Here is a 13,801-nt window from a genome sequence, read left to right on the forward strand (position 1 = left end):
TCATAACAAAACAATGCAGCCAAGGTCAAGCAGAAGCAAGTTAGGCTCTCTCCCAGAGTGAAGAAGGCTGGCACCTACGGCAGCTTCCCTCCGAGGGGCTGGCACCTATGGCAGCCCCCTCCGAGGGGCTGGCACCTACGGCAGCTACCCTCCGAGGGGCTGGCACCTACAGCAGCTACCCTCCGAGGGGCTGGCACCTAAGGCAGCTACCCTCCGAGGGGCTGGCACCTACGGCAGCTACCCTCCGAGGGGCTGGCACCTACGGCAGCTACCCTCCGAGGGGCTGGCACCTAAGGCAGCTACCCTCCGAGGGGCTGGCACCTACAGCAGCTTCCCTCCGAGGGGCTGGCACCTACGGCAGCTACCCTCCGAGGGTCTGGCACCTAAGGCAGCTACCCTCCGAGGGGCTGGCACCTACAGCAGCTTCCCTCCGAGGGGCTGGCACCTACGGCAGCTACCCTCCGAGGGGCTGGCACCTAAGGCAGCTACCCTCCGAGGGGCTGGCACCTACGGCAGCTTCCCTCCGAGGGGCTGGCACCTACGGCAGCTACCCTCCGAGGGGCTGGCACCTACGGCAGCTACCCTCCGAGGGGCTGGCACCTAAGGCAGCTTCCCTCCGAGGGGCTGGCACCTACGGCAGCTACCCTCCGAGGGGCTGGCACCTACAGCAGCTACCCTCCGAGGGGCTGGCACCTACGGCAGCTACCCTCCGAGGGGCTGGCACCTACAGCAGCTACCCTCCGAGGGGCTGGCACCTAAGGCAGCTTCCCTCCGAGGGGCTGGCACCTACGGCAGCTACCCTCCGAGGGGCTGGCACCTAAGGCAGCTACCCTCCGAGGGGCTGGCACCTAAGGCAGCTACCCTCTGAGGGGCTGGCACCTAAGGCAGCTACCCTCCGAGGGGCTGGCACCTACGGCAGCCCCCTCCGAGGGGCTGGCACCTACGGCAGCTACCCTCCGAGGGGCTGGCACCTACAGCAGCTACCCTCCGAGGGGCTGGCACCTAAGGCAGCTACCCTCCGAGGGGCTGGCACCTATGGCAGCTACCCTCCGAGGGGCTGGCACCTAAGGCAGCTACCCTCCGAGGGGCTGCCACCTAAGGCAGCTACCCTCCGAGGGGCTGGCACCTAAGGCAGCTACCCTCCGAGGGGCTGGCACCTACGGCAGCTACCCTCCGAGGGGCTGGCACCTAAGGCAGCTACCCTCCGAGGGGCTGGCACCTATGGCAGCTACCCTCCGAGGGGCTGGCACCTACAGCAGCTACCCTCCGAGGGGCTGGCACCTACGGCAGCTACCCTCCGAGGGGCTGGCACCTAAGGCAGCCCCCTCCGAGGGGCTGGCACCTACAGCAGCTACCCTCCGAGGGGCTGGCACCTAAGGCAGCTACCCTCCGAGGGGCTGGCGCCTAAGGCAGCTACCCTCCGAGGGGCTGGCACCTACGGCAGCTACCCTCCGAGGGGCTGGCGCCTATGGCAGCTACCCTCCGAGGGGCTGGCACCTAAGGCAGCTACCCTCCGAGGGGCTGGCACGTAAGGCAGCTACCCTCCGAGGGGCTGGCACCTAAGGCAGCTACCCTCCGAGGGGTGGCACCTAAGGCAGCTACCCTCCGAGGGGCTGGCACCTACGGCAGCTACCCTCCGAGGGGCTGGCACCTAAGGCAGCTACCCTCCGAGGGGCTGCCACCTACGGCAGCTACCCTCCGAGGGGCTGGCACCTAAGGCAGCTACCCTCCGAGGGGCTGGCACCTAAGGCAGCTACCCTCCGAGGGGCTGGCACCTAAGGCAGCACCCCCAGAGGGGCTGGCACCTACGGCAGCCCCCGCCTGTCCATCGGTGCACTCAGCTCCAGCCCCGTGTCTCTTCCAGAGGGGCTGTTCAGCCTCCTCCCGCTCGTCCTTGCCACCCCCACAGTGACTTATTTACGTTTTACTACTTTTCTGTTCAAGACCTGTGACAAATTTCAAAGGCGTGGCCCAAGAATGCCACAGAGGGTGAGGGCACCGCCCCTGCAGGTGCCGCTTCTCGCCCCGGGGGGGCGCCTGTCCCTCACCTTGCAGCTGGGTTGTGCCATCCCATAGACTGGCATCTTGGGCACCCGTCGGAAGTTGGCCACGCTCATGTCCCTGGCGGTGCTCAGCACGTCCGGGCAGAAGCGTTCGTCTGCCACCTGCAGAGGGGCAACACCTGAGGCAAGGGCTGTGCCCCCAGGGCAGGGCACCTGGCACCTGCCCCCTTCCCACCCACAGGCCCCCCCAGGGGTGTGCGGGAGGGCTCCCGGCACACTGCAACCGCTCTGCCGCTGTCCAGGCTCAGGAGATGTCCCCAGGCCCATCCCATCTAAAGCTACTGTTCATAGATCTGCCAGGGCTGGAAGGGACCTCAAGGCTCAGCCAGCTCCAACCCCTGCCATGGGCAGGGACACCTCACACCACAGCAGGTTGCTCACAGCCACCTCCAGCCTGGCTGCAAACACCTCCAGGCAGGAGGCTGCCACCACCTCCCTGGGCAGCCTGTGCCAGGCTCTCACCACCCTCATGGGGAACAACTTCTTCCTCACAGCCAATCTCAATCTCCCCACTTCTAGTTTTGCTCCATCCCCCCCAGTCCTATCACTGCCTGACACCCTCAAAAGTCCCTCCCCAGCTTTCCTGTAGCCCCCTCCAGATCCTGGAAGGCCACAATGAGGTCTCCTGGGAGCCTTCTCCTCTCCAGACTGCACAGCCCCAACTCTCTCAGTCTGTCTCCACAGCAGAGCAGCTCCAGCCCTCTGCTCATCCTCATGGCCCTGCTCTGGACACCTTCCAGCACCTCCAGAACCTTTTTGTACTAGGGGCTCCAGAACTGGATGCAGTACTCCAGGTGGGGTCTCACCAGGGCAGAATAGAGAGGGAGAATCAGACATAGAGCCTGACATAGAGCCATAGGATCATTTTGGTTGGAAAAGGCCTGCAAGATCTGTGTGCAGGTCTGGAGCCCTCAATATAGGAAGGAAATGGAGCTGGTAGAGCAGGTCCAGAGGAGAGCCATGACAGTGATCAGGGGGTTGGAGCAGCTCTGCTACAAGCACAGGCTGAGGGAGCTGGGGGTGTTCAGCCGGAGGAGAGGAGGCTCTGGGGAGACCCAATAGCAGCCTGCCAGTACCTGAAGGGGGCTACAGGAAGGATGGAGAGAGACTGTTTGCAAAGGCCTGCAGGGACAGGGCAAGGGGCAGTGGATACAAAGTTGAGAAAGGCAGATTTAGAGTGGATGTTAGGAACAAGTTCTTTACTATGAGGGTGGTGGAACACTGGCACAGGTTGCCCAGGGAGGTGTTTGGGGCTCCTTCCCTGGAGATATTCTTCAGTTGATTAGATGGTGTTGGGTGATAGGTTGGACTCCAGGATCTCGAAGGTCTCTTCCAACCTGGTCTAGTCTATTCTATTCTATTCTATTCTAAGGTGAAGCTCAACAGGGCCCTGGGCAGCCTGATCTAGTTGGGGATGTCCCTGCTGACTGTGGAGAGGTTGGACCAGATGACCTTTGGAGGTCCCTTCCAGCCTGGACCATTCTATCATTCTGTGCTCTGGTCCAGCTGTCCACCCAACACCAGCAGGGCCATGAAGCCATGTCCCAACACCAGTAAGCCCCAGGGCTGCATTTCAGAGGTGGGGGATACACTCAGGGCCATTAACTTCAGAAGGTGCAGGCAGTTAGAAGAGATTGAGCTGAGCAGTAAAAGATCAGGACAAATTCTGTTCTTCAGTGAGGTCTCAAACCAGGAGAGGGAGGAAACAGAAACGGCAGTGGTGAGAACAAACTGAAGGCTTGAAGAACTAACAGCAGCTTCTGGTCTTTTTCTCCCTAAGGCTAAACTAAATGCTCTGAATCATGCTGTAATCCAATGGCACTTGAAAGCATTTCTCACACGGAATTGGAGCTAGCTCTTAGGTGACTATTAAAAATGAAGTTTAATATTGTCCCCAGATAGATGTAGAGTGTTTGGGTTGGGTAAACATGGAGGAGTGCTGGGCTTGGCTCAGTTTGATTATCTAGCCATTGATTGGCCCTAGTGGGAAAGCAGCCCACACCCATTTCAAAGTATTCCTAGACACATCCTTATTTATAATGGGGAAAAAAAAGATTTGATTGCTCTGTACTGTTCTTGGTTGGGCTCTTCTCCCAGGCACCCAGCACCAGAACAAGGGGACACAGTCTCAAGCTGTGCCAGGGGAGGTTTAGGCTGGATGTGAGGAAGTAATTCTTCACAGAGAGAGAGAGAGATTGGCCCTTGGGATGTGCTGCCCAGGGAGGTGGTGGAGTCACCATCACTGGAGGTGTTTGGGAAGAGTCTGGATGGGGTGCTTGGTGCCATGGTTGAGTTGATCAGATGGTGCTGGGTGAGAGGTTGGACTGGATGATCTCGAAGGTCTTTTCCAACCTGCTCTAAGTGTAAGTGTATCTCCTTCTTGCAGCAGCAAGCTGCCAACAGCTCTGGACTCCCTTACCCCACCACAGACAAAGACTTCCAAGAAAGATGAAGCTGCAGCTATGCCAGCAGCTCAGGCTGGCATCATGGGGCACTCCAGCATCCCAGCACCCTGGCTCTGTGGGGCTGGACACACTCATGTGCACAGGAGGTTTCTGGCCATATGGTAGCCTTGAGTGTTCTCAATTGTAAAGGACATTTAAAGGTCATGTAACCCACCTCCACTGCAGTCAGCAGGGACATCTGCAGCTAGAGCAGGTTGCTCAGAGCCCAACAACAACCTGACCTGGTATGATTCCAGGGATGAGGCTTCCACCACCTGTCTGGGCAACCTGGGCCAGGGTCTCACCACCCTCAGTGTCAAACATTTCTTCCTTCTCTCCAGTCTGAATCTCCCTCTTTCAGTTTCAGACTCTCACCCCTTGTCCTGTCACAACAGGCCCTGCTCAAGAGATCATCTCTACCTTTCTTCATACCCCTTACAGGCCCCCACCTGCCCATCCTGATCTAGTGTGAGGTGTCCCTGCCCATAGCAGGGGGGGTTGGAATTGGATAATCCTTGAGGTCCCTTCCAACCCTACATCAGGTTGCTCAGAGCCACATCCAGCCTGGCCTTCTAAACCTCCAGGGATGAGGCTTCCACCACCTCCCTGGGCAACCTGTGCCAGTCTCTCACCACCCTCATGGGGAATAACTTCTTCCTAACATCCAGTCTGAATCTAACCACATCTGGTTTTGCTCCATTCCCCCCAGTCCTATCACTACCACCAGTTAGCAGCCTGCTGTAGTGTGAGGTGTCCCTGCCCATGGCAGGGGGCTTGGAACTGGCTGATCCTTGAGGTCCCTTCCAACCCTAACAATTCTATGACCTTTGCAGAGGATGCCAGCAGGACACAGACCTGAGGCCCCCAGCAGGTTCCTGGAGACCCCCCAAAACTCAACGTCTGCCCTACAACAACAAAACTTCTCACTCCTCCCATCCCACCAAAAGAACCTATTTGAGGGTGGGGAAGGGGGCCAAGGAGGAGCCCCCCCCAGCCCTACCCCCTGTGCCCAGGCTGGGTACTCACCAGCACCCGTGTCCCCTTGGTGACGAGGTCCCCGGCGACGCTGAGCTCCGAGGAGTTCATCTCTGCCTGCAGCCGGTAGAGCTCGGGGTGCCTGCACATCCACCTGCTGAAGCTGAGGGCAAAGCCCAGGGGGTACTGCCGGCAAGGGGGAGGGAGCCAGGGGGGGAGGGATGTGCCATCAGCTTGGGCTCGCACCCCCAGCCCAGGGCACAAGCCAGGAGCCCACTCAAAAGCACCTTTGGAAGCACAGAGGTGGAAACGCCCAGCCCCTCCCTCCCCTCCCGCTGCAGGGGGGGAAGGAAACACCAGAGCGAAGGAGGAGTTCTGGGGGGCTTGGTGGGGGTGGGGCTTACCTGCTCATGGAGATAGTAGTTGAAAGCAATCAGGTAGAAGTAGCGTTGGAGGCTCTGCAAAGTCCTCTGGAGGAAATACTCTTTGGTGCTGCTCCCCTGGAAGCAAAGGGAGATTCATTATGCTAAAACACCTCCCACGAGCAGCCCTGGCTGCAGGGAAGGTTTGCTGCCTGCTGCAGAGTTCACCAGGTTGGGAAAGACCTCAGAGATCATCAAGTCCAACTTATCACCCAGCACCATCTAACAGAATAGAACAGAATAGAACAGAATAAACCAGGCTGGAAGAGACCTTTGAGATCATCCAGTCCAACCTATCCCGCAGCACCATCTGATCAACTAACCCATGGCACCAAGCACCCCATCCAGGCTCTTCCTGAACACCTCCAGGGATGGGGACTCCACCACCTCCCTGGGCAGCACATCCCAATGGCCAATCTCTCTTTCTATGAAGAACTTCTTCCTAACCTCCAGCCTAAAACTCCCCTGGCACAGCTTGACACTGTGTCTCTTGTTCTGGTGCTGGTTGCCTGGGAGAAGAGACCAACCCCCACCTGGCTACAGCCTCCCTTCTCAGCCTGTCCTCCCAACAGAGGTGCTGCAGCCCTCTCATAGAGTCACAGAACTGTCAGGGCTGGAAGGGACCTCAAGGCTCAGCCAGCTCCAACCCCCTGCCATGGGCAGGGACACCTCACACCACAGCAGGTTGCTCACAGCCACCTCCAGCCTGGCTGCAAACACCTCCAGGCAGGAGGCTGCCACCACCTCCCTGGGCAACCTGTGCCAGGCTCTCACCACCCTCCTGGGGAACAACTTCTTCCTCACAGCCAATCTCAATCTCCCCATTTCTAGTTTTGTTCCAATCCCCCCAGACCTATCCCTCCCTGACACCCTAAAACGTCCTGCCCCTCATTATCTTGGTGGTCCTCCTCTGAACCCACTCCATCAGGTCCACATCTGTTGTGTTGGGAGCCCCAGAGCTGGATGCAGTACTCCAGGTGAGGTCTCACCAGAGTAGAGGGGCAGAACCACCTCCCTTGACCTGCTGGCCACAGTTATGTCAACGCAGCCCAGGATTCAGTTGGCTGTCTGGGCTGCAAGTGCCTCCTGGCTCTCTACAGCTACCTGAAAGGAGGCTGTGGAGAGGCTGCTGCTGGTCTCTTCTCACAGGTGATTAGTGATAGAACAAGAGGGAGCAGCCTCAGGCTGCCACTGGGTAGGTTCAAACTGGACACTAGGAAGAATTTTTCCACAGCAGGAGTGGTCAGGCACTGGGATGTGCTGCCCAGGGGGGTGGTGGGGTCCCCAACCCTGGAGGTGTGTCAAGGTGGTTTGGATGTGGTGCTTGGGGATATGGTTTAGGGGTGACCCTTGCAGAGCAGGGTTCTGGGCTGGGCTTGGTGATCCCCAGGCTCTGCTCCAACCTGTATGCTTCTGTGATTCTGTGATTGCTGCCTCAGGTCCAGCTTCTCACCCACCAGCACCCCCATGTCCTTCTCTGCAGGGCTGCTCTCAATCTCCTCATTCCCCAGCCTGGACTGACAGTGACAGTGGCCTAGACCTAGGTGCAGGACCTTGCACTTAGCCTTGTTGAACCTCATGATGTTCTCCTTAGCCCCCTCTCCAGCCTGTCCAGGTCCCTCTGGCTGGCATCCAGTCCCTCAGCCTTGCCAACCACACCACCCAACTTGGTATCCTCACCAAACTTGCTGAGGGTGCCCTCAACCTCATTGTCCATTCCCATGGATGGAGATATGATGAGCACCAAGTGGTCCTACCGCCCCCCAGCCCAGGATGCTGGAGAAAAGCCCTGCACACACTTGTTTGGGGTTGGCTTGGAAGAGAGACAGGCTTTGTTCCTTCTACATGGAGCCATTTCTGGGGAGGGAAAAGGTCAGAAATGCCAGCTAAGTCCCTCAGAAGCGTTTTGCATCCTCATGCTAACTTCTCCAAGCTGTGTGACTGAGAAGAAACCACTTCAGATGAGAAGAGGTGGAGAGAAACCCTCCAAATCCCAAGCTGGAATCGAGGGGTTTGGAAGCCTTTGTTTGGTGGGGTTTGTGGTGTGGGTGTCCTAATGCAACACTGCAAGTTGTCTGTATCATAGTAGATGCTGCCTGAAGACATGCATTTGCCTTTCAGCTCAAACAAAACCTCCCCTTTAGCCCAAGGACACACTGGGAGCAGTTCCAACCAGAGCCAAGGAGCATGGGAGGGTTTATCTTGCTGTCAATGTCCAGATGCTACTTGGAGACACAAAGCCAAGGGGAGAGTGTTGGCCAGGATGGTGACTTGCTGGAGGGTGTTCAGAGGAGGGCAACAAAGGTGGGGAGGGGTCTGGAGCACAGCCCTGTGAGGAGAGGCTGAGGGAGCTGGGGTTGCTTAGCCTGCAGAAAAGGAGGCTCAGGGGAGACCTTCTTGCTCTCTGCAACTCCCTGAAGGGAGGCTGTAGCCAGGTGGGGGTTGGGCTCTTCTCCCAGGCAAGCAGCACCAGAACAAGAGGACACAGTCTCAAGCTGTGCCAGGGGAGGTTTAGGGAATGTGCTACCCAGGGAGATGGTGGAGTCACTGTCCCTGGGTGATCTTTGGAGGTCCCTTCCAGCCCCTGGCATTCTGTGAGTCAGTGATCATCCAATCCATCCACAGCCTACCATCTCCCTGTTAGACCCTGTCCCTCAGCACCTCATCCCAATGTCTTCTAAACACCTCCAGGGGTGGTGGCTGCCCCCTCCCCATTCACTTTGCCCTGAACCCGGTGGAGCTGTGGCCACGTAAGGATCAGCTGGGCAAAGGTGGAGGCTTGCATCTCTCTGGCACTTTGTGGCTGGCTCAGGAATATTTACTTCTTCCCTGTGAGAGAAACCTGGCCTGTGGTCATTTATCACGAGGCAGAACAGGAGGATTTGCTCTGGGAACTCAAAACAAAGCCTGAGAAGATGGAGCTGTGCTGGGGGCTCTTCTTCCTGAGGGTTTGACTTCCTGCTGTACAAACCAGCCCTAAGCTCCCACCCAGAAACAGGTTTTTGATGATGAGGGGAATGAATGAGCTGCTGACACCTGAGCCATGGGGAGCTGGGCACTGCAGGGCTGCAGCTCAGCATCCCATGCCAGGATGCACCTACCCCACGTCACAATCACTCAAGGACTTCAATGTTTTCCTCCCCTACCACAGGCTAGAAACCCACCCTCCACCATGACCTCATTCCTCCATGCCCAGAAGCAGCTCAGCCTCTCCCCACAGCAAGAGCTCCACACAGGGAGAGCTCCACAAGCTCAAGCCAGCCAAGCCTCCCCACTACCACCTGCAGCCCCCTCCAGCCCTAACCACACCAAGGTTATTTTTCTGATGGCTGAGCACCAGCCCCTACTCCCCAGCTCCTCTCCCCACCTCCTCTCCCCTCCTCCTCTCCCCACCTCCTCTCCCCACCTCCTCTCCCCTCCTCCAGCTTATTTTCCTGGCCCCTGGCCACTGTTTAAACCTGCTCTTGCTCCACAAAGACTTCAAATAAACTCTTCCCCTGGCTAACTTACCACAGTCCCCCCCAGGCCATTTGTTTCCCCACCATCAGGGATGACACAGAGCAGCCTTCCTCAGCCAGGAAAAACCAGGGAGAGGCTTCGAGGCAGTGGGAAAATCCTCTGCCCCAAATCCAAACTTTCCCCTCTGTACAACAGAAAATACCTGCCAGCATAGGAGCAGCACCAAATATAGCCAAATTCACCCCAAAATGGGGCAGAGGGGGCAACATTTAGGGACAAACAGCCAAAAAAGTGCCAGTAAATGTTTTGGTTTCCCATCCCTGAATCATTCCCAAGGTCCTTCTCTGCTCCAGTTCATTTACTGTGGCCATGCAGGACCTGGTTTGGGTACCATCACCACCATCCCAGGGTCTCCACTCCACATTCAGCAGCTGACTGGGGAAATGACTCTCCAAAGAGGCTGGGAGTGGGGGCAGTACTTCCACCTGAGCATACATCCACCCACAGAATCATGGAATTGTCAGGGCTGGAAGGGACCTCAAGGCTCAGCCAGCTCCAACCCCCTGCCATGGGCAGGGACACCTCACACTACAGCAGGTTGCTCACAGCCACCTCCAGCCTGGCTGCAAACACCTCCAGGCAGGAGGCTGCCACCACCTCCCTGGGCAGCCTGTGCCAGGCTCTCACCACCCTCCTGGGGAACAACTTCTTCCTCACAGCCAATCTCAATCTCCCCACTTCTAGTTTTGCTCCATCCCCCCCAGTCCTGTCACTCCCTGACACCCTCAAAAGTCCCTCCCCAGCTTTCCTGTAGCCCCCTTCAGATCCTGGAAGGTCACCAGAAGGTCTCCTGGGAGCCTTCTCCTCTCCAGCCTGAACAGCCCCAACTCCCTCAGTCTGTCCTCACAGCAGAGCAGCTCCAGCCCTCTGCTCATCCTCATGACCCTTCTCTGGACACCTTCCAGCACCTCCAGACCCTTTCTGGCACAGAGGCTCCAGAACTGGCCCCAGAGCTCCAGCTGTGGTCTCAGCAGAGTGGAGCAGAGGGGCAGAATCCCCTCCCTGGCCCTGCTGGCCACACTTCTCTTGCTGCAGCCCAGGCTCTGCTTGGCTCTCTGGGCTGCAAGTGCTCCCTGCTGGCTCCTGCTGAGCTTCTCCTCTCCCAGCACCCCCAAGGCCTTTTCTCCAGGGCTGCTCTCAATCCACCCATCCACCACCTGGTGAGGAGCTGCTCAGGCTGGGACAGCAAACACATCTTCCAGCACCACCCTGCTGCTTCTCCAAGCAAAGAGGTAGGATAAAAATAATCCTACAGATAGAAAAAAACTTGACCCTGAGTGACTACAGTTGCAGGAAAGCCTCCAAGCACCAACCCCTCCCAGCTCCAAGGACTGGTCTGGATTTTCCACTTTTTCAGCTGACAGAACCAGGGCATGAGAGACTTTTTTGGCCCCCCCTGAGGTCAACCACCTTGGGCAGCGGTGAAGCCCAAGGCAGCCAGCTTCCCCCTCGAAGCTCAGCCTGCTCAGTGTCAGGGCTCTGAATTTCAAGGGGCAAACCCAAAGGCAAAAGCTGCCCAAGCCCCCAGGGGTCAGGCCTCTGGGAAACTGCCAGCTCACAGAAGCTTTGGAGCTGCAGAATTTACATTCTTCTCATCCCCCTGCAAAGCAGAAGCAGCTCAATAAAGGAGCTCACCACAGGGCAGGGGGTGGACCAGATGACCTTTAAAGGTCCCTTCCAACCCAAAGCATTCCCTGCTTGCAGCTTGAATCCAAATCAATCCTCCAATGAGCCTACCTGGATCTGATAGTCCTCCCCAATCCCTTCCAGCTTCTTCTTGTACTCGTAGATGGCTTCCTTCATGTCGTGCATCTCCGAGCAGGAGGCAATGGCACTGTCCACCTTGTGAGGAGCAAGGGAAAAGCCACTCAGCCAACCCCAGGTGGAGGAGGGGACCGACCTCAGCCCATCTCACTCACCCCCTTACCTCCTCAACTATCTGCTGGCCCTTGGGGACCATCTCAATGAAAGTCTGGATGACTCGAAGTCTGTCCCTGGGAGATGATTTAGGCAGGTGGGAGAGGCTGGGATGGGAGAAGAAGAAGATGATCAAAATGGCCCCAGGGGTACAGACAACCTGAGAAGAGCCAGAGGGAGGGAGAAGAGCCAGAGGGAGGGAGAAGAGCCAAATGGCCCCAGAGGTACAGACATCCCACCCCAGCCCAGAGGCTGCCTCAATTACTCAGGCTTCTGGGTGGCTCCTCGGTGGTGGTGGAGGACCAGGGTGCCCATGGCCATGGCCAGGTTGGTCCTGCCCACTCCAGTCTGGCAGCCAAAGAGCAGAGCCGGCGGGGGTCTGCTGGGGTCCCGCAGCAGCAGGCTGGGGCTCTCCTAGGAGGAAAGGACAGAGAGATGAGGACCACAGGGACAGCCAGAGCTGCCACTGCAGTGGTCAGGGTGGAGATGAGAACCTTGCCAAGGGGCAAGGCAGAAGGGTGGCCTCTCCCCTTTGCTGGGGGCAGGGTGGATGAACCAGGACAGCACAACTGGCAGTCATAGAATCACAGAGCTGTCAGGGTTGGAAGGGACCTCAAGGCTCAGCCAGCTCCAACCCCCTGCCATGGCCAGGGACACCTCACACTACAGCAGGTTGCTCACAGCCACATCCAGCCTGGCTGCAAACGCCTCCAGGCAGGAGGCTGCCACCACCTCCCTGGGCAGCCTGTGCCAGGCTCTCACCACCCTCCTGGGGAACAACTTCTTCCTCACAGCCAATCTCAATCTCCCCACTTCTAGTTCTGCTCCATGCCCCCCAGTTCTATCACTGCCACCAGTGAGCAACCTGCTGTGGTGTGAGGTGTCCCTGCCCATGGCAGGGGGCCTGGAGCTGGCTGAGCCTTGAGGTCCCTTCCAGCCCTGACAGCTCTGTGATTTCTCCCAAAGCCATTGAGGGAAGAGAGACCTACACAGGGATGCTGGGAAGTGGTGAGGGATGGTCACCTCCAGCCAGGAGGAGTAGGGACAAGCAGTTGGGACAAGATGGACTTCTCCAGCAGGGTCTACAGTGATGGGGATGGAATGCACCCAGAGGCAGGCTCCAGCTGGCAGCATCAAGCCAAAGCAGGAGCTGCTCCTGGGAAAGCCACGCTCCCAGACGCTGCAGACTTGCTCAGGCACTGGATCAGGGGCACTGCTCCTGGGCTCACCCTGAGGAAGCAGAGGAAGGCATCGAACTGCTCCTCCAGCGGCGCTCCCTCGGCGGGCAGCGGCAGCCGGTGGTACCTGCCAGGCACAGCGCACGTGAGGGTGGCAGGGCCAGGGCGGCAGCCTGGCGCCCACCACGGTGCAGGACACAGGGCTGGAGAGAGGGGGGAGGGGGGAGGAGGGACAGGAGGGAAGGGCAGCACCTGTAGGAGGGCAGGAGGAAGATGGGCCTGCGGTACACCTCCTCGGTCACCTGGATGTCCTCCTCGCCCTGCACCCGCACCGGGTGGGGCTCGTCCCGCAGCCGCTCCAGGTCGTTGTAGACGTAGTAGAGGCTCTCGCTCAGCTGAGCAAAGTCATGGATCTGCCCGAGGAGGAGACTCCCATCCTCACCCAGCCCATGCCCACCGCCCCAGCAGACTCCCAGCACCACCCAGCCCATGCCCACCGCCCCAGCAGACTCCCATCCTCACCCAGCCCATGCCCACCACCCCCAGCAGACTCCCATCCTCACCCAGGCCATGCCCACCGCCCCAGCAGACTCCCATCCTCACCCAGCCCATGCCCACCGCCCCAGCAGACTCCCAGCACCACCCAGGCCATGCCCACCGCCCCCAGCAGACTCCCAGCACCACCCAGCCCATGCCCACCACCCCCAGCAGACTCCCATCCTCACCCAGGCCATGCCCACCGCCCCAGCAGACTCCCAGCACCACCCAGGCCATGCCCACCGCCCCCAGCAGACTCCCATCCTCACCCAGGCCATGCCCACCACCCCCAGCAGACTCCCATCCTCACCCAGGCCATGCCCACCGCCCCCAGCAGACTCCCATCCTCACCCAGCCCATGCCCACCGCCCCAGCAGACTCCCAGCACCACCCAGGCCATGCCCACCACCCCCAGCAGACTCCCAGCACCACCCAGGCCATGCCCACCACCCCCAGCAGACTCCCAGCACCACCCAGGCCATGCCCACCACCCCCAGCAGACTCCCATCCTCACCCAGCCCATGCCCACCGCCCCAGCAGACTCCCAGCACCACCCAGGCCATGCCCACCGCCCCCAGCAGACTCCCAGCACCACCCAGGCCATGCCCACCGCCCCAGCAGACTCCCATCCTCACCCAGGCCATGCCCACCACCCCCAGCAGACTCCCAGCACCACCCAGGCCATGCCCACCACCCCCAGCAGACTCCCAGCACCACCCAGGCCATGCCCACCACCCCCAGCAGAC

At 59.1% G+C, this 13,801-nt stretch overlaps 1 protein-coding gene across 1 annotated transcript in view; it reads right to left on the bottom strand.

The window, feature by feature from the left end:
- The window catches only part of PALD1 (phosphatase domain containing paladin 1), a 46,729-nt gene that overhangs the window by 15,410 nt on the left and 17,518 nt on the right, over positions 1-13,801 (bottom strand). Inside the window, exons 6-13 of the mRNA XM_054174747.1 lie at positions 12,771-12,931; positions 12,570-12,645; positions 11,606-11,754; positions 11,351-11,447; positions 11,161-11,265; positions 5,887-5,982; positions 5,534-5,668; positions 2,049-2,165 (exon numbers count right to left, since the gene is read on the bottom strand). Of these exons, the coding sequence (XP_054030722.1) occupies positions 2,049-2,165; positions 5,534-5,668; positions 5,887-5,982; positions 11,161-11,265; positions 11,351-11,447; positions 11,606-11,754; positions 12,570-12,645; positions 12,771-12,931 (936 nt within the window). The remainder of the gene's footprint in view (positions 1-2,048; positions 2,166-5,533; positions 5,669-5,886; positions 5,983-11,160; positions 11,266-11,350; positions 11,448-11,605; positions 11,755-12,569; positions 12,646-12,770; positions 12,932-13,801) is intronic.

The sequence above is a fragment of the Dryobates pubescens genome, chromosome 30 (genome assembly GCF_014839835.1).
Source record: "Dryobates pubescens isolate bDryPub1 chromosome 30, bDryPub1.pri, whole genome shotgun sequence".
Taxonomy (NCBI): domain Eukaryota; kingdom Metazoa; phylum Chordata; class Aves; order Piciformes; family Picidae; genus Dryobates; species Dryobates pubescens.